Source organism: Apis mellifera, linkage group LG6 (assembly GCF_003254395.2).
Source record: "Apis mellifera strain DH4 linkage group LG6, Amel_HAv3.1, whole genome shotgun sequence".
Taxonomy (NCBI): domain Eukaryota; kingdom Metazoa; phylum Arthropoda; class Insecta; order Hymenoptera; family Apidae; genus Apis; species Apis mellifera.
The window spans coordinates 15,656,720-15,677,885 of NC_037643.1; the positions used below are offsets into that span (position 1 = coordinate 15,656,720).

Sequence of the window (21,166 nt, forward strand, 5' to 3'; positions counted from 1 at the left end):
ATGTACAGTCTTCTTGTTATAATTATTTTATATTTTATTTTACGTAGTATGAGATATAACTAACCATGAAATTACAAAATAAAATAAAAATATTGGATATACAGCTAAAGCTTTCCTTCCTACTGGTTGACTGTCACCAAGAAATACCATTGATGCTAAAATGTATACAAATCATATTTGCAACAGACTTAAAAATATGATAAAAATTTATGTGTTAAATTTAACAAACTTATACTAACCATATGTTGCCCACATAAATCCAATCATAGTAATAATGAATCTTAGAATAAATAAGAAAGTAGTTTGCTCTGTGATTAATATAATTCTACATAAAATTAAAGCAATGGCAGTAGGCAACAAGCAATATCCTAAGACACAAATACTTTGGAAGAAAGATCTATAACATATATATTAAAATATTTCTTAAATATGATAAATAAAAGAAACTTCTTTTGCTTTCATTTTTTTATTATAATATTTTAAATTTATGAAATAAAAAGATTTCAAAATAAATTAGTTGTTTTTCAAATAATTTAAAAAAATTATCAATACTTTAATAATTTTTACAAGTTTATATACATAAAATTCATGCAACATTATAATTATTAATACTTACATATTGCCACCTAATAATTTGCAATTTAAAGTAACAACCATAGAACCAATCCATACAATTACAAAAACCTCTGCAAATTCTGGTCCTCCATCATTAAAATTATTTGCTGTATCAGAAGAACCTTGCAATATCCTAAAATAATGAAAAGTTTATGATAATTAAAAAATAAAATTTGGAACATAGTAAAATATTGAACATACATTGCCATAAATGTACATAATACTAGTGGTCCCCAAAGATCCCCTGGAATTAAAAATATCTTTGTTAATTAAAAATAAAATAATAATTTATAATACAAATATATTTTTAAAAACTTACATTCCTTCAATAAGCTTTTTTTTTCTTTAGGATATAAAACATGATAAAATTTTTTACCCACTGCCCGAACATCCCTCAGCTGTAATTTAAAAAAGTATAAGTAATAGTAAAAATAGTAAAAAAGTATAAGTAATTTATATTAATTATGAAAAAATTAAATATAAATATAATTAATAAAAATTATATTATTTTAAACTTAAATAATAATTAATGAATTGATATATTTTTTTTAAATTTATAATAAAAAGTTTTTCACATGCTCAAGTAATATTATATAAAAAATTTTTTTTTTTACTTACAATTGTATCTCTGATTGGTTCATCTAAAGTATTAAATTCAGGTTCTCCAAGATTTGATTTTTGTTTGGCTCCTACTGTTAATTCACCTTCAATATTCTGAGGATCAGCATATTCCATTGTAACTTTAAACTTAAAATTAAAATATATTAATATTACTATATCTGTTTATTATTATTCATTTATTGTATATATAAGAAAAACTTATTGTGTTCAATATTTTTATTGAAAAATTAATCATATAAGAACATTTTAAAAACATTTAAAAATTATAAAAGCAAATGTACTTAAAGAAAAATAAAAAATATCATGTCTAATATACAGTATCACATAAGTACTTATAATATACTTACATCGAGTTTTGTATCATCTGTCGCTGCCATATTTGTTGTCGATATGTAACTCGAATTATAAAATTATTTGGATATCAAATGCAAATATCGTCATAGCAGATCAAATCATTATGCCATATGTATATTATTTGAATTAAATTTTCAATATTTTCTTAATATCTTAAATATTGCACTATTATTATATGTACAGGAAGTTAATGCAATCTGGTTTTTTTTAAGAATGATGTTAATAAAAAAATCTAAAAAGATACATACATACATCATGATTTAAATTATTGTCACATAATTATAATGTATTTGCATATCTTTTAACTATTTTCGAAAATTTCGACACTAACGTTGACACATTCGATATATTAACGTTAATAGGTGGCAGCACTATTATAACGTCGCATTTGTAAACTTGTGATTTTGCTCCTTCAATTAAATATTGGTTAAGATTATATAATTGTTCTTAATAAAATATGAAGATCACTAACAATTAAAAACTATTTCTTGTCTCAATATGAGTATTTTATCGTTACGTTGTTTATATTCAAACAGTTTTTTATTCGATAATATGCCACGCGTTCTCATTTATATTGTAGTCGTGTCAATGTTGACATATATTGCACATGCGCAAGATATTTCTCCAACTATAGAAAAGCAACAAATTAGCAAGAAGCCGCATAATAATTCATCTCAAATTAAAGTATACGAAGAATTATGTATCCATTAAAAATATTTATATTTATTATGTTTGTTGTTTTTTATTTTTCTTGTTTTAATTAAATAATATATTGATATTGTAAGTATGGATCTATATAGGTATATCTATATAGATCACATGAAATTGTTATATATTATTTATTTATAATATAAAATATATGCAAATATGATATATTATCTTATTTTCATTGCTTCATTACTTAATTTTGTAAATAAACCTTAACTAAAATTTTATTAGTCAAAAAATCATTTGAATATCAACGCAAGGAACATACCGAAGCTATCAAACGTCTTCAAAAAATAGATAATTATGAACGTTTGTACAAAATGATCACAATTCTCGGTGAAAAGATGATTAATGTAATCGAAGCAAGTAAAATACTAATCGAAAGTGGTGGTTTTAATCCAGATAATAGATCTTTGCCGCAAAATATTAGCATACAAAATGGTAATTTTTTGTATTGATAATATATTTAAATATATTAAAAATATTTAAAGAAAAAAAATTTTTGCAAAATTGAAAAATTATATATTTTTTTTTTTTAGCAATATCTACTACATTAGAAAATACAGCATTTTTTGGAGATATTCTTCTTCATTTTCCTCATATTGTTCATCGTATACTTAAAACACAACAAAAATGGAATTCGATCGTAAATTGGTCTTTAAATTTCACATATCGAACGAAATATTTATTAGATTTGGAAACAATTACTAAAATTCATTTAGCATCTCAAGAATTAAATGTGATAAAACGCAAAGAAGGATATTTTAATCCTTACTGGCAGTCTACTAATCTTGAGAAAGAAAATAGCGGAAAAATAAAAAAAAGTAAATTAGCAAAAAAAGAAAAACAGAAAAAAATACCACAAATAACTAAAATTGAATTATAAATTATATATTATATGTTATATATTTCATTGCATATTTGTATCTGTATTTATAATAATAAAATATATTTTTATATATTTTTCAAATATTTAATATATTGTAAAAAATTCTTTATCTATAATTTTTTATATATATAAATTAAAAATTTTAAAATATAACTGTTTGCTATTATTTTTAATAAATAATATTTTTTATGTCCTTATTCCATTTTTTATCATTATTTTTATCATTATCATTATCAAATTTTAATTTATTTATATGTTGTATACTATACATTTTTCATGTATCTATACGTATATAAAATTATATAATATAATATAAATAAAGATAGTTTTAAAAAATATAAAAATATAAAAAAATAAAATCATAAAAAAATTTTGTATATGAATATTTAAATTACAATTAATTAAATTACAATAATTATAATTTTTCTCTCAAAAATTTTAATTTTCATGAACGGTTTACAACAGTAAAACTAATAAATTCTTAATAAAGAAAAAAATAAAAAAAAAACTTTCAGAAATTCGTCTCGAGATCATTCGAAAAATTTTTGAAAAATCAACAAATTATAATCGTCAAAAATCTGAACTTGCAGACTTTACGAAACCACAGAATAGTATAAAGACGAATAAAAGCAAAGATTTCTCGAACGAACGAGAGTGGTAGAAAGTGGTCAGCCAATGAGCTAAGAATGGTTCTTACCGTCTGGTCCCCGTAGTCCATGGCAGACACCATTGCTGGTAAATCCTGAGCAACAGTGTCGTGACACTTTCTTTTAGTGTCCGTCGATGACGAGTGTGCGTAGAAATTTATTTTCGGTTGCAAGTGCTGTGTAAATTGAATCGATCTTTAACGAGAATTGAAAAAAAGCAATTTTTTGTGAAGAATGATGTCGAAAAAAAGTCAATTACTGCTGTACGTCATCGTGTCCATCATTGTTTCAGGTATGAAAATATAGCTGCTCGTTTTAAAGAGAGATCGAATGAGAGATCGAATCCGTCAAACAATATAAAACTCTTAGCTCCTTCTATAGTGATTTTTCATCGTTAAGAGAAATTTTGTGGTTTAAGATCTGTCAATAATCGCTTGATAATAGATTTTTAAGATTGCACGGATATGTGTAGGGAATTTATATACTTGTAAATCGTTCTTGTTTGCCTTGAGCAAGTTTTTGAATTGCAATCAATTTTATAAAAAAGGAATGAACAAGTTTGATTCTATCATATATTGTTATTTTTATATTTTTTTAATTTTTTAAATGTTAAATATAAATTGAAATTTTGATCATTTACATTTCTCATTTTAATTAAAAATCTTTTAATTACTAAAATAATGGAATCAATCAGTATAGTTTCTCAGATATATTAGAAATGTAATGTCGATGCAATAAAAGAATGACCTTCTGTGAACATTCTCTTAGAATTAATAATTTGCAATTTCATGGTAAAAATCTTATAGAATTTTAATAAAAGAGAATTAAATGAAAATAATAATTTTAATATTTAAATTAATATGTAATAATTATTTGATAATAAATTCATTGAAAACAAATGATTGAAAATTAATATTAATTTTAAACAAACATCACAATATATTATTTATAAATTGATATTTATCAATTTTATTAATCGAATTCAAGATTTCTTTACCTTTCACGAAAGATTTTATTAATAAATTATATATCTAATGCAATTTTTAAAATCGAACAAATTGAATAAAATTATTTATATTAATTATACATTCAAGAATAATTATTAACTGATTATATTCTAATAGAAATTCCGTTACTTCTTTATTTAATATATTTGATATTTAAAATTTTTTAGTCAAAATATGTTAATGTATTTTATAAATAAAAAAAATATATAAATCTAGTATTAAATAAAAAATTAAAAAGTTATAAATAAGATATAAAAAAAGGACAATTTAATATTATGATAAATAATAAAAATATAATAAAAATATAATATAATAATATGATAATAAATCAATAATTAATATAATATATATATATATATATATTAATTTAATTTAAAAAATTATTAGATATTCATTTATTTTTTTTTATAAAAGTATCTTAACGAGATGTAATCAAAAAGTAGAATATTTAATAATATTAAATTATAATTATAATTATGATTTTTTTAATTAATTTTTAGAAAATAAGTTATGCAATTTTAGTTATGCATACGAAACACTTTCTTTATGCAAAAATTTCTAGTTAATATTGAATTTGTTTTAAAGAAAATTCGTAAGAATCTTGTTGAGAGTTCATGAGATGCGCGTTGGTATGTAAATATTTTTACGATAAATAAGATTTCCATAAAATGTTAAAAATTTCTTGTATTGTCACGGTGTAAATAAAGTTGACACAGATAAAAGTCAAGAAGTCAGAAGAAGCAAAGAACCAACCAAACATGCTGACACGGGAGAAGCGCCATTAAATTAGGTTCCCGGTCGGTGATTTCACTGCTGTTTACATAAGTTTCAACGTTTACGTATATGGTGTACCGTACATTTGCGACAGTATAGGTGTACCATGGCCGATGGAAATCTTGCACCTGAACGATTTACCACAACGTCATTGCCAGAGCAGTACCTTCACTTTCCACTTAACTGCTAAATCCGATGCTTTTTGGCATCTGTGCACACGTGAAACTCGTTCCTATATGTATATGTATAACCTGTTCTGAAGATGATTAACTTTTATAAATATGCATGTTCGATTGGTATGGGCAACTTTGTAGAAAAAATTTTAATACTTGTATTGGAAAGACATAGGATGCATCGCGACGATAATCGATATATACTATAATGACATTAATAATATATCGAAATATATCGAAAATAAAATAAAGTAAATATAATTATTAATGAAATTTTGCATTTAAAAATTAAATATATATGATATTTTTTGAATAAATATATTGTGAATTCTTGAAATAAAATATTCCAAGTACAATCGACATTATTCAGATAATACGAAATATAACAAAATAAAATCAAAATTTGTTATGTTAAAATTGTTTATGCCTAAATAAACTAACGTGCATTTAATGCTTATATTTATCATAAAATCGTAGATCTGAGATCTTCCTGGAATACTACTTTCTCCTGACAGTTCATCTGCACAAGATTTCAATGTGTTCGAATACGAATCTTCCTTCGTTGAATTAAATGCCCGACCACACGTAATTTCCTCATTCGTTGACTCGATCATAGCTACTTATTTACTTTTTCTTTCACTTTAAATATGTTCAACTACTTTTCCTTGAATTTTATGATTTGTTTTTTCCATATAAATAATATAAATAATTTAAAATATATGTATGATGCAAAAATTAAATATAATGAATATCGAAGTTTATAATATAATATGAATTATAAGAATTGCATTTAATTTAATAGGAATTTTAAATCTTTAAATTTTTAAAATTTTTTAAAATTCTTATTGTAAAATAAAAAAAGAAACTTTACAATATAATATTGAATAAAAAAAATTTATCATCAAATATATAATTTCATTCGAAAATATTTTGTTTTAAAGATAAATAGAAATAGCATTACATTTGATTATGTTCTTTTGAATTTGTTTGTAAAATAAAAAACATTTCTATAATTATAGATTCCTAGCATTATTTAATATGTCTTCAGGAATGTCGATATAGTAAATGACAATTTTTACCAACTAGACGATTAAAAGAAAAGATTAAAAGACTCGATTCAAAAGCATTCCATAGTTTGCATATTTTATTAAAGACTTTCTTGAATATAATTTTAAAATAATGAATGATTGAATAAAATTTAAATTTTTTAAGTTTTATTTGTTATTTGTTATAATAAAAAAAAATTCAAAATTTAATTCTTTTTTTATTAAAGAGAAAAATGTATTGTGAATGACACGAATAAAATTTTTATCATTGGCAAAAAATAAGTATTTTACATTCAAAACTATCTAACTGTGAGTCAATATTGGACCTTGATCTTGCTATTGATCCGTATATATATGAATATGCCTAATATTTCAACTTTCATTTTTACAAATACTATTTGTTTAGTATGTTTTTCTTTTTGATTCTTTTTCGATTAAGATTTTTATAAGATTTTAAAAATTTTATCTTTTTTAATAAAATTATTTATGTATTTTTTTTTTTTTTTAATTAAAGACGCATTTTTTCAAGACAAATTTTGTTGTTGCTTAATTTTAATATCTTTTTGAAAATGTAAATGTAAATATTTATTTTTTGTATTCACAATAATTTTGTGATCATGATTATATCGATCTTTTCGAATTAATTTTAACTGTAAGACAGAATTTTCAAAAATAAATCATATTAAATATTTATAAACTTTCATCGTATTTATTATGATAATATTAATATATATATAAATTTTTAGTTTGTGGACAGAAAAATGCAAAGAAAGATGAAGAAAGGAAAGATGAAGAGTTCAAATGTCCTGAAGGTCAAGGCAATGGTAATTTTGCAGACCCAGCAACATGTAGAAGATTTTATCAGGTGAATATACTGAAATTTAATAGTATAATAATAAATATTTAATTATAAAATATATAATGCAAATAATTTTCGATTAAATTTTTATACGTAATTTCAACAGTGCGTTGACGGGTACCCATATCTGAACAGGTGTCCATCAGGATTACATTTTGACGACATTAGTAAATTTTGCACTTTTAAAAATGAAGCTCGTTGTGGACCTATTGCTACAAGTGAATTTTTTTTTTTTTTAATAATCATAAACTGAGTTAATTTTATATTAATGTAAAATTTATTCTTAATATCAGCTCCAGCACCTATCACCGAACCACCAATTGATTTAGCAGAAAAATGTGATCCTGCAAACTGTCAGTTACCTTATTGTTTTTGCTCGAGAGATGGTACAATAATTCCTGGTGGTCTTCATCCAGATGAAGTACATATTTCTTTTTTTTTTTATTGTTCTTAATAATTACTTTGGAAATTTTTAATGCAAATTTTTTTATTTCAGACACCACAAATGATAATAATGACATTTGATGGAGCAATAAATCATAATAATTTTGATCATTACCAAAAGATATTTGCTACTGACCGATTAAATCCAAATAATTGTCCTTTGAAAGGCACATTCTTCATTTCTCATGAATATTGTAATTATAATATGGTTCAAAGTTTAGCACATGATGGACATGAAATTGCTACTGAAACTATATCGTAAATATTGGTTATTTTCTTTTTATTTTAAAAAGAAGAAAAAAGAAAAGAGAATGTGTTATTTTATACAATTCAATTTTTGTGTCAATTACTTTTAATTTGTTACTTTTTTTTAAGAGATTTTAAAAAATATATTGATGTTTATATATATAGTATTTATTGCATAGATTACAAAAGGGATTAGAGGATAAAGGATATGAGGAATGGGTTGGAGAAATGATAGGAATGCGAGAAATACTTAAACACTTTAGCAATATTTCAATAAGTGAAATTGTAGGCATGAGAGCTCCTTATTTAAAACCAGGTCGAAATACTCAATACAAAGTAGTGGAAGATTTTGGATATATATATGATAGTAGTATTGGAATTTCTCCACTAAAAGTACCAATTTGGCCATATACACTTGATTATAAAATTCCACATGAATGTAAAGCAGGCACATGTCCTACTAAATCATTTCCAGGTAATAAATGTAATTTTATTTATTTTATCATAAAATTCATAACAAAAAGAAAAACATTTCATTTATTTATAGGTGTATGGGAATTACCACTTAATGCACATTATGTTGAAAGTTACGAAGGAGGACATTGTCCTTACTTGGATCAATGTGTGCTTCATAATCATGATCCTGAAGAAGTTTTTGAATGGTTACAAGAAGATTTTAACCGTTATTATGAACAAAATAGAGCACCATATATGATGCCTTTTCATACTAATTGGTTTCAAATAAAGGAACTTGAACGTGGATTATCAAAATTTCTTGATTGGGCAGTAACCTTGTAAGTGATAAATAATTTTACATCATAAAATTATATTTGGTTTCATTTATTTAAATATTATTAAAAAATAATATATTATATTATTTAAAAATAATATACAGAGAAGAATTAAAAACAATATAATGAAATAATTAATTTATTTATATTACTTACATTAAATTAAATAAGGAAAAGATATATTTAATGTAGAAATAATTTGTAGATTTTAATATTTTTAGAAAATTTTTATAAATTATTAAAATAATGTATTTACAGACCTGATGTATATTTCGTAACAGCCACTCAAGCATTAACATGGATAACTGATCCAAAACCAATAAAATCTTTGAATAATTTTGAAGGATGGTCATGTAAAAGGAAAGAAAATCTTCCTGGACCACCATGTAACAATCCAAATAAATGTGCTTTAGATTTCAAACCTACAGAATCAAATTTTACTACTACAAGGTAAATAATAATATATAATAATATATATATAAATAATATATAATATATTATATATTATATCTGGTATTTTTTAACTTAAATAATAAAAAATATATGTTCATAGGTACCTAGAAACATGTAGGGAGTGTCCTAATAAATATCCCTGGTTAGGAGATTCTAAAGGAACTGGATTATATAATGATAATTATAATCCTGAAAAAAAATAAAAATGTTTAAAACTTAGAATGATAATTAGAATTAATTCTTTTTGTTGTTGTTTATATGAATAAAATATATAAATATAAAATACATATGATAAATGTAAAAATTTTTCAATTTAAATGCAGTTCAAAACAACATATTTATAAAAACAAAGAATCTAAAAAAAAAAAAATATAATTATCCTCAAAAATATTCAAAATATTAATAAATTTGATAATGTAAGTACTCATGCAATAAAATATACCTGTAATAGAACTGCAAATTAAAATATACTGAAATTACAAAGCTATTTTATTAACTTTAATTTATACATAATGAATATATTTTTTTTTTTATATTTATAAAAATATTTTATATAAATATTATATTTTAAATATTTTAAATATTTTATATAAATATTATATTTTAAATATTTTAAATATTTTATAACAATATTTTATATAAAATAATGCTGAATTTATTATTTTTCATTCTAAATTCTATTTTCAATTCATTTCACTTTTATTTATATAGGAAAAAAAAGGAATGAAATGTAAATTTTTATTAAAAAAAATATTAAAAATCATCCTCAATTTTATATTAAAAAATACAATAACTTGCATACTATTTCGCATGAAAAAAATTTTTTTTTTTTTTTTAATGGAAAAATTTAAAAAATATGATAATTTATTTTTCATGTCAAAATTTAAAAAAAATATAAAAATTCTGAAATAAAATATCGTTTTTTGTTCCTTACAGTTTAAAAGGAAATATTTAGGAAAAATTTATATAAGTGGTAAAAATAAACATACATATTTTAATATCCATTTACTTCACTTTTTATTCACTATTAATAGAAAAAATTATGCTACATAATAAGAATGAATACATTACTGTTTTTTAACGACATGGAGTCCATGGCTCAAGAATATTTGCATATTTTTTATATTCTAAAATATTAAATTAAATAAATTTTTATAAATGTAATTTTTAATTTAATAACACAAATTTTTATAATAATAAAATTTTACCTGGTTTAGGAAAATATTCTGGATGACGTATTATGTAATCTCTCATCATTGCATCTTTTCTTGCAGATTTTATTTCAAATATACTATGTATGAAAAGTCCAAAAAGATTACCACCCAAAAATCCAAGTAACATATACGGTTTATCTAACAATTAAATATCTAATTTTTAACATATTATCATTAATATCATTTCATGATATAAAAAAAAATTAGACTTTAAAGAATATCAATATAAATAACCTATACAATTAATAATAAATAACTATTACATTAAGATTAAAAAATTTATTGTTTTATACTATATAATAAAGATGAGAATGAATAATGTGACAATAATATACTTATTATATTTATATTGATATACATATTATATTTAACATTAAATTAAAAAATATTAATGAAAAAAACTTATCGTAAATTATTTTAAACTAAGAAAAAATTATACATATCATTGATTAATTTTTATTTTAATAATAAAGAATTAATCATTTTTAATCTATTATTTTTTTGAAAATAATAAATTATTGTAAAATAATGGTATTTTGTAAAAATTAATTTTTTCTATTAAGAAAGAAAATACTAAAATAGATCAAAGATTATAAATCATATTTGATCAAAATTAAAATATATATATTGTAATAACAATTTTTAACGATATATTATTGCTATTTGTAATAACAATTAATAAAGAATAGCAAAGAAATATAAAAATTTATTTTTTGTCAAATGTCAAATTTTTTGTCATCTAATATCTTATTTTTGTTATAATTTTATAAATAAAATTTTAAAAATAAAATTCATCAATATTATTTTAAAATATCCTGACAAAGTTATTATTGTTAGGTTAATGTTAACCTATTTTAAAAATGTAATGTAATTTATAAACGTACTGGCATATGTAGGCTTTCTTTGAATTTTGTTTAACGCCACTTGTGCAAATATACACGTAAATCCACCAATTGGTGCTAAATAATATTTAAAAATATAGTTTGACCGATCTAATGGTGTAGGTTCAAGAAGATCAAGTGCCCATTGAGCAGAAAAATTTTCCTCTTTCGCTTCCATCTATTCGTTTATTGATAGCAGAGATCGCAAACAAATTATTAAACGTTGTTATTCATAAATAAAATACATAAATTTTAAAATCACAATAACTATAACATACGTAACGTAACTATTTTAATCACATATTTTGCGCATACGCATACAAGTATCATCACGTGTTTACCTCGTCTGATTTAAAAGAATCGAAAGGAAACCAAGTAACCGATACATTTTTAAAAAATTAATATTTTCTATGAACAAATCTGATTCAATATATTAGATTACAATATTTGACTATCATGATATTGACATATTGACAATAATTCAATGAAAGGTTCTGATATTCAATAATCAAAAAATAAATATTACTTCAAGAAATAAATGCAAAAAATTTTTTGAACGCTAAAAATATTTCTTTAAAATCACTTACGATATATAACAATTAAATAGAAGCTTGATTCTATTGAAATTATAATCTATAAGTTGTATAATGATATAAAATTAATCATAAATCAGTATTATATTCTCAAGAAAAAACTAATATAAATAATAAAATAAATAGAGACAAGAACGTACATGAGATTAAATATATATCAATGCTATCTCTAGAGTGTCACAAATAAAATATAAAAAGAAAGGATAAGAGACGATAAAAGAAGAGTATAAAAATGAACTATTAGCGCCATCTCTTGACATTTTTTTAAAAATAGAATAAATTTTAAAAATAAAATATCTTTATTTATATCTCTTATTCTTTTACTATTTTTTTTTTCTTTTTTTCTCTAAAAAGAATTTGATATAAATTTTAATATAAATATATATAATAAATTAAGAAAAGACTTAGAGAACGATTTAAAGAATAAATATTAAGAATAAATATTCGAGAAATAGACATTGAAATCAAATGAAAGAATAAAAAAATTGATACTTTTATGTTTCGTTTCAATTTAGACTATAGTGGATGTTAATATAGAAATTTTAATTAAATTTTAATTAAAATAATAAATTTTAATAAATTTTATAAGTAAATAGATTGGATTGCATGTATTGCATAGTTTTTAACTTGATATCAATTTTTCTTAGAAATTAATCTTTGTAAAATTCTTGAAGAAAATTTTTCAAAGAATAATTTATAAAAACTGATATAATTATCAGATCTTATCACAAAGAAATAACTATATTTTAAGATCCGCTTGAAAAAAAAATAAAAAACAAAGATTAAAATAGATATACAAACATTAAATAAACACGAAAAGTCAGAAAAATTAGGAGAAACATTAAACAAAAAAAAAACAAATAAATCAGAGAAGTAAAAAATTAATTAAATTATTAGATTAGCATATATCAACATGAAAAAAGAAATTAATATAAAATTTAAATATACTAAAAAATCCTAAAATATAAAAGAATTAATATAAAAATTATTTATAACAATTAATACAATTAGTTTTTATAATGATCATATATCAAAAATATAATTAAAATTATAATAAAAAATGAAATCCCATTGTTCATTGTTTTCCCACATCGTCCATTTTACAAACTATCTTAATCTAAATTTTAATATTAATACTTTAATACTAAGTATAAAATCTATTTGTAATATTTCTCGTCCAACACTTAAAACAAAAACATTAAAATACCACCATTTAAAATTTAATTTAAAAATAATGCTCAAAACACAAATATTTGAAAGGAAAATAGCAAGAAAAAAAAATTAATATTCGAAGAAGAAATGAAAACGTGTTCGATTGACAAAAAAAGAAAGAAAGAATCACCGAATCATCGTCGACTCACATCAGACTTACGAAAGTCAATGGACAAACAATACTCGCCAGTCGTGACTAGTTGACAGAGGTGTGTTAGCGGAACGACTTACGTCCCGGCGACTCAACAAGGAGCAAGGAATAAATTCTTGATCACCGGAATCGAATTATGAAGACGACCAAACTCTGATCGAGTGCCAAAAGGTACCAATCAATCAGAGCGCAAATCATCGACTGGGAGTTAAACAATGCTTCATGCCACCGTGCATAACATGTAATTGACGGTGACTTGAAATAAGCGATGAAAAAAAAACAACAATAACAACAAAAATAAGGATAAATTGAGGAAGAAAATAAGAAACGAATCGAATAATTATAATGGAATGGAAAGTCGACATGGACGAATACAATGAAAATGAAAAAGAGAATATAAGTGAGAGAGAGTAAAAGAATTAAAAATTTTTATTTATCGTTTTAAGTTAAAAGAGTGTATCTTGATACGCTACTAAGATCTTAATCTAAGTAATATAATTTATTAACTTATTTTATTAATACCTGCAATCCAATCTATATGATTGAAATAATTAAAGGAAATCAAGTGCAAAATCTAAACTGGATTGCAAGTGTGCGTAATTCTTGGCTTGCCATCGCTTTCTGAAAACTATCATTGATAAAATATATCTTATATTTCTAAATATTTAAAATATTTCGAAAATTTTTTAACAAAATATTTGTAAAATAGTTTTTAAATTTTGGAAAGCGATGCCAATTACCGGGTCTCACCGACGAGGAGGTGATTACGCATCGAGACCCATATATTATAAAAAATAAAAAAATGAACGAATGATTAAATAATTTAATGAATATATAAAGAAATAAATAATTAAAGAAAGTAAATTAAAAAATAAATGTTTAAATAAATAAATATATAAATATAAATGAAAAAATAAATTAAAAAATATCATTAAAGTATATAATTAAATAAATAAATGTACAAGAAAATAAAAAAATAAACCAATGAATGAGATGAAAATAAAAAAATAAATGAATGAATAAATTAAAAATTAAAAATATAAATAAATAACAAAATAAATTTATTTAAATGGAAAAGTAAATAAAGCAATAAATAAATATTACTTAAAAAAAATGAATTAATAATATGTAATATACTTGCAACAATATTGAATATTTATTTAGAATAGATGTAAAAATAAATGTTCAAAAATTATTTTCAAAATTGTCAGAATTTATTTAAAATGTTATAATTGTGATCTACTCGTCGGATACATTTGTAGAGAAATGAATTATTATGCGCGACTTACCTCGTATTTATAGAAGATCATAGTAACGAAGTTCAACGATCGTATACGTACTTTGCCGATTGTTTGAAAACCAATTTTTTGAATATATTGATCAGTAATTTAGCACTTTTTTAGATTTTTATTATTAATTTATGTATTTAATAATTTATTTCAATAATAAATATAATAATTGATATATATTTTTACAAATTAAAAATAGATTAACTGTTTTATATTGATTTTTTAAATTATAACTATGCTAAAATATTTTAATTGCTTTTTTTACACAAATAATATTTATAAAATAAAATAACTAATGAATTTATAATACAATAACTTTTAATTTTTTTATTTATGCATATTAATAATTCATTAATTATCAATATATACAAAGAATAATTATGAAGAATGCATAATAATGAATCATAAATGCATAATATGTAATGATTTAATTATTAACAATTTTTTAAATTTTTATTTTTTATTTATATAATTTATTATAATAATATGATGATAAATACATAATAATAGCATAAAAAATGATTTTTATATTATATTTATATTATATTTTAAATTTTTATAATAATATAATAATGATTTTGATAATAATTTAATTTGTAATAATTTTTATAGTTATATGTTGAATAAATGTTAAATATTATAAATATCTGAATGAATTTTGATTAATATATACACAATAATAATATACAAATAAATATTTAAAATTTACTCTATAAGTTTTTAAAATTTAATTCAAATTTTATAATATATTTTTAATCTATTTTTTATATTTATATTTAAAAAATAATATGAATTAATAATGATAGAATTCATATAACTTACCGTTCGCAGGTAAAATGGCATAAAAAGAGCTTTTCATCCGTTCATAATATCGACGAAATATATTGATATTTACGAATAAAACGTGTGAAATTTTTACTATAATGTCATACATACAAATAAATGTATTTAAAATACATAAAAATAAAAAAAGTTTTAAATGAAATTTTTACATGAATTTAAATTGTACATAAAATCAAACTCGAGTAACTTCCTACGTCAAAACAGTATCGCGATCATAGTGAAACTAAAGTTCTATGACCTTTTCTCACCCGGTAACTGTTATTCGGTAAACAAAGTTTAATGTATCAAAAAACGGTCAGATGGCTGTCAGTTGACTTCAAACGATTATTTTAGAATTGAACATTAAGTATTATAATGTGCTATTGGTATTTTATTAATTTTATATTATATTATTTTATGATATATTATATATAATTGTATATTTTATATAATATATATAAAAAAATTTTTTTAAATATAATAATCAATAATTTAATAATTTTTTATATTTTTATTTTTATATTTTTAATTTTTGTTTCTTTTGTAATTTTTTATAATAATAAATATAATAATCAATTTTAAAATATCAATTGTATAACAAATTTTTTTAATATGCCTTCTATCATAATAAATTTAAAAATTAAAGTTCAATCATAAAACATATAAAAAAATCATAAGAAAAATTCACCATTCCTTTAATTGTTTAATCATCTATATTTTATTTCTATATATTTGATTAAATTTAAAAAATTATTAAATAAGTTGAAATATTTTAGTAAACTAGAACGTCCTATACATATTAAAATTTGTGTCAAGTTCTAGTTTCATCAAATTTTGAATGCAAAAATGCATTAACATCTTTTTATTATTATTATTACTTTTTCAATAGCTCTATTCAATTCTAACAAATGTAATTTCGAGATATATATGCTTCGATAGATTTATTTATCAATATAGCAGGCGATGATAAATCTGTTTTCTTGAAGGCATCGCGTAAACGGAAACGTCGGTCAATTTCACGATTAACACTTTCTAAGTCACGACAAACGTCCACCGCAAGTATTTAGACGTTCTGATCCACTTTTCATTCAACTCGTAACATATTTAATACGTATATATGTTCAGTTTTCATGTGGCGATTGCTGTACATTTTTTATCTCGATTCAAATAATGTTTTTGTGTATCCGTATATACGGTTAGTGATAATAATATTAGTGATTAATAATATTTTGTGTCAACTGATAATAAATCGTAAATCAAAATCATAAAATTATTCATAAAGAAATTTCTTTAATAGGTGAAATATAAACAATAAATGAGAATCATTTTTCAATCAACAATAACTTGAAGATAAGATCGTTTTCTCGCTATATTGAGGTTATCTTACAAACTATCGAAGTTAAAGGAAATTATTTTAATTGAATAAGAAAAAGTAAGACAAAATTAAATATCTATTTTTATTTTTAAATCTTAGAACAAAAATGCTTTAAATAATATTAGTAAATCTTAATAAAAAAATTTTATTACAACATTTTTACTTTTAGATTATTTAACATCAATGAAAATAAGATTGCTAAAAGTGTTGAAATATCAAAGGAAAGGAATAAATGTTTTATACAGAAAACAAAGAATAATATCTAAATTTTTAGCTCTTGTAAATTATAATGGCTTTTTCAAAGTAATTTAACGATTAACAAATATCTTGTTATACATATTCAAAATCCATTCTTTATTGATTAAATAAAATAACAAGATTATATATCGTTATCATGAAAGAAAAATTAATCTTCGAAATTTTAAAAAAAATAACCTAAAAAAAAAACTCATGAACGAGGATTCATAGTGAAATAATCTAATATTGTTTCTTTTTTTTTTTGTATTAGCAATAATTAAGATATTAAGAAATGCAAGATAAATGAAATGCTTTGAAGTTCACTATCATGAAAAGACTTGTTATCAGCGAGTGTTAGTATTGTATAAATGCACCAAGTGAACTGGTTAACTTAGTAATAGCCTAAAGCGAAACTGAAGTGCTCTGTTATATATACGTGGGTTGAGACTATTTTTTTCGCATTGTCGGCACAAGTAATTTGTTAACAACGGACGTCGACGATGTCATCTTCAGGCTTTAACGAAGAGTAAGTAATACTTACGATCCCTGGTAAACAATTTATTCCCATTTCCGCGCTACAAATTGTCGAAGAATTCGTCTAGCTGGAAGAGATGTTTCTCTCTTTCGCGACGTTCAATTTGTCAATCGCCACGCACGAAGAATTGATCTCGTTAGATTTGACATAGTTTATGATTTGACATAATGTTGAAAACTTTCGTATATCGTAAATGTAATTTTATTGACATTTTATTTGACTTCCATTGAGAAATTTTCTTGGAATAACTTTTACTTTTTTCTTGGTAAAGTGAATAACTTATTCGTTATCAAACAGGTAATAAAATAAATTTGAAATCAATTAAAATTGAAATATTTCCAATAAATATATATTATATTTAATTTATTATTGATTTATTATATGAAATTAAATTCCAAATATATATTTAACAGGTTTCTTGTTTGAAAACGATTATTACTAATTTATATAGCTTGATTATTAGCTATTTTTGGACAATCATATAAAAACAATGAAGATTAATGTGATAATGTGTAAGTTAAAAATTATCCATAGTCAATTACAATGATCTATGAAAATAAAAAATGAATAAAGTTGTAGAAAACTGAATGTATACGTTAATCAAACAAAATTACTTTCATATTGCATTAGCCAGTTTGTATTATTGAATCAGGTAACAATTTCTTCTTAAAAAGATTATTCTGCAATTGGATCATCAAAAGGATATCAATACCAATTGTAATTGTTTTTTTGCAATTTATTTTTGAACAAATATTATATTTATCACATTTTGTATCAATATAAAATATGATTAGTCGTTCGAGACTTAATATCTAATATCTAAAGTAAATTATGATTGCAACGTTCAGCATTCATTATCTATCATATCTCAATTGAAACGTACATAAAATTATATACGGAAATACTTATAAAACATCCACTCGAGCAATTAGTAATTAGCAATAAATACTAAATACAAATTGCATATTGCATTCAAAAAAAAAAAAATATTGAATAACAATTACAATAATTAGAAATTATTATGATGAAACTGTAAAAAAATAGAAAATTTGGATTTTATTATTATTTTTAAAATCCTTTTTTATAAATTTTCTCTCAGTCGAAAATAAATTACCTAACCTAACCTTTATGCATCTCTCGTCTAAAATTTATTTCAGTCTTCCACTTTCTACTTCCGTTTCTTTGAATTTCAAATGGCTCTTTCTCTCCTCGATTCTCGCCGTTCGAAAAATCGTTCAGAATTGAATTCGTCGAATCGCGACAAACCCGATGCATTTGAGTGCAACGGCCTTTGTCGTAACCAATGGATGCACTCTCTCCTCACGTTTCTTACGGGCTGTTGGCCCCCTTTTTCTCATCGCTTTCGGCCGTCTGGACGATACAAGAACACCAAGAAGTCTTGTCAAGACCTGGCGTCAAACCTGGTTTCGTTTCTAAACACTCGATGGTTTCATTCCAATCACTGTATGGACCGCGATATGGCACAAGGACATTATGCTACACTGACCTCGTCTTCGTGTGACCCGAGCCGAGTGGCTCGCACTACCCACGTAATATATTCATGCTGCAACGTGGATGAAACTTGCACTGTTCTGCAACTACGATTAATAATAAAACAATGTTTATACGTTTCGTGGTATCGTGTAAAGAATTTCGAACGAATCGTGACTTCCAACGAATAAATCATTTATCTGGTAGAAAAATGAATTTGCGAGTCAAATTGAATTTTACAAATTCTTTATAATTTTATGAATTATATATTCAGTTATATTTATATTTTTTTATTATATTTATTATATTTATATTTATATTTATATTTATATTTATATTTATATTTATATTTATATTTATATTTATATTTATATTTATATTTTTTTATTATATTTTTTTATTATATTTATATTTATATTTATATTTTTTTATTATATTTATATTTATATTTATATTTATATTTATATTTATATTTATATTTATATTTATATTTATATTTATATTTATATTTATATTTATATTTATATTTATATTTATATTTATATTTATATTTATATTTATATTTATATTTATATTTATATTTATATTTATTTATATTTATATTTATATTTATATTTATATTTATATTTATATTTATATTTATATTTTTTTATTATATTTTTTTATTATATTTTTTTATTATATTTATATTTATATTTATATTTATATTCAGTTATATTAATCTTGTCTTCGCTTAGATCTTTTATTCTTTGAAATTGAAGAATTGAATTTTGTATACACTTAGAAAATGATATATTTTATTTCTCAAATGATTATCAATGTAATTTAAAATTATAAAATTTATATTTGTAGATATTTTATTTGTTAAATGTGATTTAAAAGTCACATTCGCGTGATTTATAAATATAGATTAGTTGTATTAGATTACTTTCTTTTAGAAAATATTACAAATGAATTTTCATGAAACATTTAATTACCAGTAATTTATATATATATATATATATCACGTTTTTGAATACTCGAAGAATGCAGCTTTCGCGTGAACCTTTCATTAACTCGTCCGCTGGAAAAAAAAAACAATGCTAGAGCCAATTAAACTCGTTTAAGCTCTAAAGGAGCTATTATGTAAGAGCCTTTGGAGGGTAGCTGTCATTGTGTTTTATGAATAGTCCGCCACGATGATGAGCCATTTTTATCGTATGTGTCATTGTCTCGAATAAATTGAGCTCGTTATAAAAAGAACATTTGTTTTAGAAAAAAAATATATTTTATATTTTGTATTTTCAGAAAGAAGATGTATTTTGAAGAAGCATTGAAGGGGCATGCTTTTTCGGATGACAGTGTGGAATATCTTTGGGAGGATATAGAAAATCTCAGTCTGGAGTAAGTGCCAATTTATTTTTATTTATTTATTATTGCAATCTGACGATTAGATTTTCCATTTCGAAAAATGTGATGTCGATAAGATAATGAAATATTTTTATGAATCATTCATATAGAGATAGGTAAAGGTTTATTTGAAACGTTGATAAATTGAAGGAATTACTTTAAAAAAATTATTTTTGCAATTATATGCATCGTGATATTTATTGGAACAATAATTTAATTTAATTTCGTTAAAATTTTCTATTAAATTATAAAAATAAATAATTTCTGCAGTATCAAAAATATTTCATTATAATATCTAAACACTTTAAATTATTATATATCTACAAGTTTCCAAAAATCGTAATTTATCA

At 21.9% G+C, this 21,166-nt stretch overlaps 5 protein-coding genes across 7 annotated transcripts in view; 3 read left to right on the forward strand and 2 right to left on the reverse strand.

Annotated features, from left to right (window-relative positions):
- Window positions 1–10: 10 nt before the first annotated feature.
- LOC413898 (protein YIPF6) lies at window positions 11–4,015 on the reverse strand. 2 transcript variants are annotated; one of them, XM_026441162.1, is made up of 8 exons: window positions 3,885–4,015; window positions 1,584–1,822; window positions 1,234–1,362; window positions 935–1,013; window positions 817–859; window positions 617–748; window positions 240–397; window positions 11–155 (listed from the first exon to the last, which is right to left on the reverse strand). In XM_026441162.1, the coding sequence occupies exons 2-8, from the start codon at window positions 1,611–1,613 to the stop codon at window positions 40–42; spliced, it is 687 nt and encodes a 228-aa protein (XP_026296947.1). In that variant the 5' UTR covers window positions 1,614–1,822; window positions 3,885–4,015; the 3' UTR covers window positions 11–39. The 2 variants fall into 2 exon arrangements, with proteins under 2 accessions (XP_026296947.1, XP_016768363.1); XM_016912874.2 differs by lacking the exon at window positions 3,885–4,015 and adding an exon at window positions 1,922–2,103.
- LOC107964653 (coiled-coil domain-containing protein 134) lies at window positions 1,980–3,203 on the forward strand. Its single transcript, XM_016912873.2, has 3 exons — window positions 1,980–2,290; window positions 2,530–2,739; window positions 2,838–3,203. The coding sequence occupies exons 1-3, from the start codon at window positions 2,089–2,091 to the stop codon at window positions 3,182–3,184; spliced, it is 759 nt and encodes a 252-aa protein (XP_016768362.2). The 5' UTR covers window positions 1,980–2,088; the 3' UTR covers window positions 3,185–3,203.
- Window positions 3,853–9,855, forward strand: LOC725813. The gene is made up of 9 exons (XM_001120478.5): window positions 3,853–4,126; window positions 7,581–7,699; window positions 7,800–7,911; window positions 7,987–8,114; window positions 8,190–8,395; window positions 8,563–8,858; window positions 8,931–9,177; window positions 9,433–9,624; window positions 9,728–9,855. The coding sequence occupies exons 1-9, from the start codon at window positions 4,069–4,071 to the stop codon at window positions 9,828–9,830; spliced, it is 1,461 nt and encodes a 486-aa protein (XP_001120478.2). The 5' UTR covers window positions 3,853–4,068; the 3' UTR covers window positions 9,831–9,855.
- Window positions 9,856–10,619: 764 nt separating this feature from the next.
- Window positions 10,620–12,083, reverse strand: LOC725881. Its single transcript, XM_006570953.2, has 3 exons — window positions 11,726–12,083; window positions 10,836–10,979; window positions 10,620–10,754 (listed from the first exon to the last, which is right to left on the reverse strand). The coding sequence occupies exons 1-3, from the start codon at window positions 11,898–11,900 to the stop codon at window positions 10,705–10,707; spliced, it is 369 nt and encodes a 122-aa protein (XP_006571016.1). The 5' UTR covers window positions 11,901–12,083; the 3' UTR covers window positions 10,620–10,704.
- A 5,696-nt stretch (window positions 12,084–17,779) lies between these two features.
- The window catches only part of LOC552244 (probable pathogenesis-related protein CaO19.6200), a 70,524-nt gene continuing 67,137 nt past the window's right edge, over window positions 17,780–21,166 (forward strand). Inside the window, exons 1-2 of one of the 2 annotated variants that reach the window (XM_006570943.3) lie at window positions 17,780–17,927; window positions 20,715–20,810. In XM_006570943.3, coding sequence (XP_006571006.1) covers window positions 17,902–17,927; window positions 20,715–20,810 — 122 coding nt within the window. In that variant the 5' untranslated portion in view covers window positions 17,780–17,901. The remainder of the gene's footprint in view (window positions 17,928–20,714; window positions 20,811–21,166) is intronic. The other variant, XM_006570944.3, reaches the window with a different exon arrangement.

What these genes read in the sequence shown, in the direction of transcription:
- LOC413898 (XM_026441162.1), bottom strand. Translation starts at nt 1,613, where the DNA reads ATGGCAGCGACAGATGATACAAAACTCGAT. An exon ending in CAGATGATACAAAACTCGAT is followed by an intron (nt 1,363 to 1,583) that starts GTAAGTATATTA and finishes TTTAATTTTAAG; the next exon opens with TTTAAAGTTACAATGGAATA. An exon ending in AAATTATTAGGTGGCAATAT is followed by an intron (nt 398 to 616) that starts GTAAGTATTAAT and finishes TATATGTTATAG; the next exon opens with ATCTTTCTTCCAAAGTATTT.
- LOC107964653 (XM_016912873.2), top strand. Translation starts at nt 2,089, where the DNA reads ATGAGTATTTTATCGTTACGTTGTTTATATTCAAACAGTTTTTTATTC. An exon ending in TAAAGTATACGAAGAATTAT is followed by an intron (nt 2,291 to 2,529) that starts GTATCCATTAAA and finishes AAATTTTATTAG; the next exon opens with TCAAAAAATCATTTGAATAT. An exon ending in AAATATTAGCATACAAAATG is followed by an intron (nt 2,740 to 2,837) that starts GTAATTTTTTGT and finishes TTTTTTTTTTAG; the next exon opens with CAATATCTACTACATTAGAA.
- LOC725813 (XM_001120478.5), top strand. Translation starts at nt 4,069, where the DNA reads ATGATGTCGAAAAAAAGTCAATTACTGCTGTACGTCATCGTGTCCATC. An exon ending in ATTGCTACTGAAACTATATC is followed by an intron (nt 8,396 to 8,562) that starts GTAAATATTGGT and finishes TTTATTGCATAG; the next exon opens with ATTACAAAAGGGATTAGAGG. An exon ending in CTTGATTGGGCAGTAACCTT is followed by an intron (nt 9,178 to 9,432) that starts GTAAGTGATAAA and finishes ATGTATTTACAG; the next exon opens with ACCTGATGTATATTTCGTAA.
- LOC725881 (XM_006570953.2), bottom strand. Translation starts at nt 11,900, where the DNA reads ATGGAAGCGAAAGAGGAAAATTTTTCTGCTCAATGGGCACTTGATCTT. An exon ending in AAGAAAGCCTACATATGCCA is followed by an intron (nt 10,980 to 11,725) that starts GTACGTTTATAA and finishes TTTAATTGTTAG; the next exon opens with ATAAACCGTATATGTTACTT. An exon ending in AGAATATTTTCCTAAACCAG is followed by an intron (nt 10,755 to 10,835) that starts GTAAAATTTTAT and finishes TTAATATTTTAG; the next exon opens with AATATAAAAAATATGCAAAT.